This window comes from Pleurodeles waltl, chromosome 2_1, assembly GCF_031143425.1.
Source record: "Pleurodeles waltl isolate 20211129_DDA chromosome 2_1, aPleWal1.hap1.20221129, whole genome shotgun sequence".
Taxonomy (NCBI): domain Eukaryota; kingdom Metazoa; phylum Chordata; class Amphibia; order Caudata; family Salamandridae; genus Pleurodeles; species Pleurodeles waltl.
Genome location: NC_090438.1, coordinates 540,252,671 through 540,256,848, shown reverse-complemented (window position 1 = coordinate 540,256,848; position 4,178 = coordinate 540,252,671). Strand labels below are relative to the sequence as shown.

The following is a 4,178-nucleotide window of genomic DNA, read 5'->3' as shown; positions in this document are numbered from 1 at the left end:
GGCTGGACATCCAGGAGTAGGGCTAAAGAGGAGGACCGTGTGGACAGAAATAGAACCAGGGCACCAGTTAGTGGACTGTGGCATGGTTGAAGAATATAATTATCAGCATAGCTGAGTTGAGGTTCAGAGGGTGTTGTGTACTTCCATTGTGAAAAAAAGAGATTTAATCCTTCCAGAGCATGCATCATGGTAAATAAAAGTAATGCAAACACATTACTGACACTGAAGGCAGAGCTGAGAAAGAGAAAAACATATGTGGGGTACATAAAGGAAATGTACATATGTTTAGTGACTCAGAGCCTACTGACTGCACTTTAATTGTTTGCCTCAGGTGAGCCTTGATTTTCTTTAAATTCCACCTGATGCACTTTTTCTGATGGAATCATCTGTCCCCCACTCTAGGTTGAACACAGCATTTCTTGTGACATGAACCTTTCGGAGCAACTCTCCACCACGCTGTATGACTACGATGATAATTATTCCAATTATCCCACTCCTTGTAAAAAAGATGGCATCAAAATGTTCAGAGCCAAATTCTTACCAGCACTCTATGGCATGGTGTTTGTGTTTGGCTTGGTGGGAAACACGCTGGTGGTTTGTGTCCTGATCCAGTACAAGCGATTGAAGAGCATGACCGATGTTTACCTACTGAACCTGGCCATTTCGGATCTGTTGTTTGTTTTCTCACTTCCGTTCTGGACTTACTATGCAGTAGATGAATGGGTGTTCGGGACTTGCATGTGCAAAATAATCTCTGGGGTCTACCTGGTTGGCTTCTACGGTGGGATCTTCTTTATAACTCTAATGAGTGTAGACCGGTACTTGGCAATCGTCCATGCTATATTTGCTATGAGAGCTAGAACCGTCACTTACGGCACAATCACAAGCATTGCTGTGTGGGTAGTTGCTCTTCTTGCTTCCATCCCAGAGCTCATGTTCAATCAAGTGTTGTATGAGCAAAATAACACCAGCTGTAAACCCATCTATCCAGATCCAGCAGACATATGGAAAATGTTTTGCACTCTAGAAGTTAATATCTTGGGTTTAGTAATCCCATCAGCCATTATGGTCTTCTGCTACTCCATGATCATCAAAAATTTACTACATTGTAAGGATAAGAAGAAAATCCGGGCAGTCAAGTTAATTTTTGCAGTTATGGTTGTGTTCTTTGTGTTCTGGACACCTTACAACTTAGTGCTTTTTCTACACATGATGCAAGCGCTGGGCAAGCTGGAGATGCTGAGCGACTGCCAGAGCAGCCAACAGTTGGACTATTCATTGCAACTCTCTGAAACCCTAGCATTTGTCCACTGCTGCCTCAATCCAATTATATATGTCTTTCTTGGACAAAAGTTCAGGAAGTATTTGAAATTACTCCTTCAGGAATGCAACATGCTTCCATCTGTATGCAGAACCTGCCATAGCCAACTCCGACAACCGCGTGATTCGGTCAGCTCTTCTAACACACATTCCACTCAGGACTATGAGCAATATGATGCCATGTGAACACAGCTGAACACAGCATATATGCCTAAAACAAAAACAAGCATTGGCAAAGCAGGTGGAATGTGTTTTCTTATGCATATAAACTTATGTAAACATATAAATGTACATGTATCTGAGACTTGCAAATGATTCCAGACAAAAACTGTTGAAAACGCCTATTGTCGTGAAAAATAAAACAAACAAAACAATTGCTTTCAGTATACAAAGCTTCTATGAGATACAACATTTCATGTGATGATTGCTAGTACTTATGAGAAGTAAAATAATCCCGCATGCAATGCAATGCAGGCACTCCATCAGAAGCGAAGAAATGCGCGAAGCAATCAATAATACGAGGTGAAGAGTAATTTTCCTCGGGGTGGAGCCAAAGCTCACTCTATCGATATTTTACGCTATTGGTAACAATAGGTCGCTCAGACAGACGTGTTGTCAAACCAAGTCTAACTAACAAATAATACTATTATTTAGCGCCCTAACTTTGATGTGATTAAGCTTCCATGTGTTACCTTTTTTGTTGAAAAAAACCAAAAAACTCCTAAAAACAGTGTATGGACATTATCTTAGTAAATGCAGATGCTGTTAAAGACTAAGGCCCAGATTTAGATTTCTGCGGACGGGCTACTCCATCACAAGGGTAATGGCTATCCTGTCTGCCGAAATATAAATCCAATTATTTCCTATGGGGGTTATATTTCAGTGGAAGGGATATCCATCATTGTTGTGATGGAGTAGCTCATAGGCCGAAACCTAAATCAGGCCCTAAATGTTGAGTGAAGAGGACAGAATATTGTAAGATTTACCTGCGTCTTTATAACATTTGAAGTGGAAATGAACTGTATACCATAAAAGAATAGAAATTTTGCTCAGACTTTGCTTGGTGATCTTTTTGAATCACGCATTTATTCAGAACCAGAAAAACCTTTACATCCCAAAGAATCAAATTAACTTAATGGTAACTTGTTATGAAAGCTGTCACCTTACAAATAGAACTGAGTACAAAGTGGGCTCTGAGACTCATATAAGAATATTGACAAGTAAAAGTTTCTTTTGCTTCAAACAAGCAGGTGCATTCACCACATATTTTGTTTATAATGGTCTCTTTTTCCAGTTTTGTCCTGTAATTATTACAAACTGTTAGTAGAAAAATGGTTCCTTCAGTTATCAAGTCAATGATTTGCCTCCCTGACAAAGATATTGTAGGAAATTGGGTTATTAGTTGAGTGGCCAGCAAAAGTATTAGGTCCACAAATTCACCTTATGGGAAGGAAGCACTCCGTTGTAGAGCTTGACTCTCACCGGGTAGCGAAGCATAGCAGTCCAAGGCCTGCTCAGGGGCGGCGGTGTAGGCTAGTAATCACCATTTATTGACATACAGTAATAACACTCAATAAATCAATCACCATTTATTGACACACAGTAATAACACTCAATAAAGCAATCATTCAATATTTGTAAAGCATGGCTACTCACCCGTGAGGGTCTCATGGTGCTGGGGAGGGGGCAGAGGAGCCTCATCTGAAGAGCCACGCCTTGAGGTTCTTCCTGAAGATGGTGAGAGTCGGGCTTCGTCTGAGGTGCAGGGGAAGTTGGTTCAAGCTCTTTGCTGCAGTGTAGGTGACAGATTGTCCTCTGGCAGTGGTTTTGCTGATACAAGGGAAGGTGGCCAGGGCCATCTGGGTGGAGCAGAAGGATCTGGCCGGGGTGTGGAAGGAGACGCGGTGGTTCAGGTAGGCTGGTCCTGCGTTGTGTATGGCCTTGTACGTGTGGGTGAGAAGCTTGAAAGTGATTCGCTTCTCGACCGGTAAGCAGTGGAGGGTCCTCGGGTGTTGGGAGATGTGCTCTCAGCGAGTGAGGTCCAGAATGAGTCTGGTGGTGGCGTTCTGGATGAGCTTAAGTTTTTTGATGTTCCTAGTTGAGGTGCCAGCATAGATGGAGTTGCCATAGTCGAGCTTCCTAGTGACTAAGGCGTGGGTGACTGTCCTGCAACAGTCTGCTGGGATCCATCTGATTGTCCAGATAGTGCTTTTTCTTTAAAAAAGGAAAAGTGCATATATTATACACACGCTACTTAATACTGCACATTAATTTACAAATATATGCATTAGACAGTTGGGAAATACCATAGATGAGATTGCATAATCACCTTTGACACCCTGAAGTATCATACAGGCATATAAGGTAGGTGCACTGGTATGGTCAAAGGTTCAAAATTGACAAACCACATGCTAAAACCATCATCATGTGTATGTACCTAAAATCATCAATAATAATCATGTGTAAATGCACTTATTACTGTTAATAAAGCATATGCACGTTAATCAGTAATCACTGTTAACAATATTATGTCAATAAATCATTAAAAAAATGAACATAATGTGTTTGTTTGCTTAGTATATACTTTAAAATCATGAAAATACAATCATAAAAAGAGACCCTAGAGGGCATCACTTTCTCATCACTTTAAATACAACCATAATTTCAGCCCCTAGTTGGGAAAAAATCACAGAAGGTCCAGGATTCTATGAGCCACAAGCGCTGGGTCAGTACTTTCGAAACTCCTTAGGGGGGAGATGCTGCAGTTCTGCAAACCCCTTCCACATTCTCTCTTTTCAATTTTGGTGGTTGCCTGCCATCCGGGGGTCACCACAAGCAGCAGAAAAATATGCAAATGA

The 4,178-nt window shown here is 41.3% G+C and overlaps 1 protein-coding gene across 1 annotated transcript; it reads left to right on the top strand.

The window, feature by feature from the left end:
- Positions 1-380: 380 nt before the first annotated feature.
- Positions 381-3,770, top strand: LOC138266012 (C-C chemokine receptor type 4-like). The gene has a single exon (XM_069214309.1). The coding sequence runs from the start codon at positions 427-429 to the stop codon at positions 1,504-1,506; it is 1,080 nt and encodes a 359-aa protein (XP_069070410.1). The 5' UTR covers positions 381-426; the 3' UTR covers positions 1,507-3,770.
- Positions 3,771-4,178: the final 408 nt, after the last annotated feature.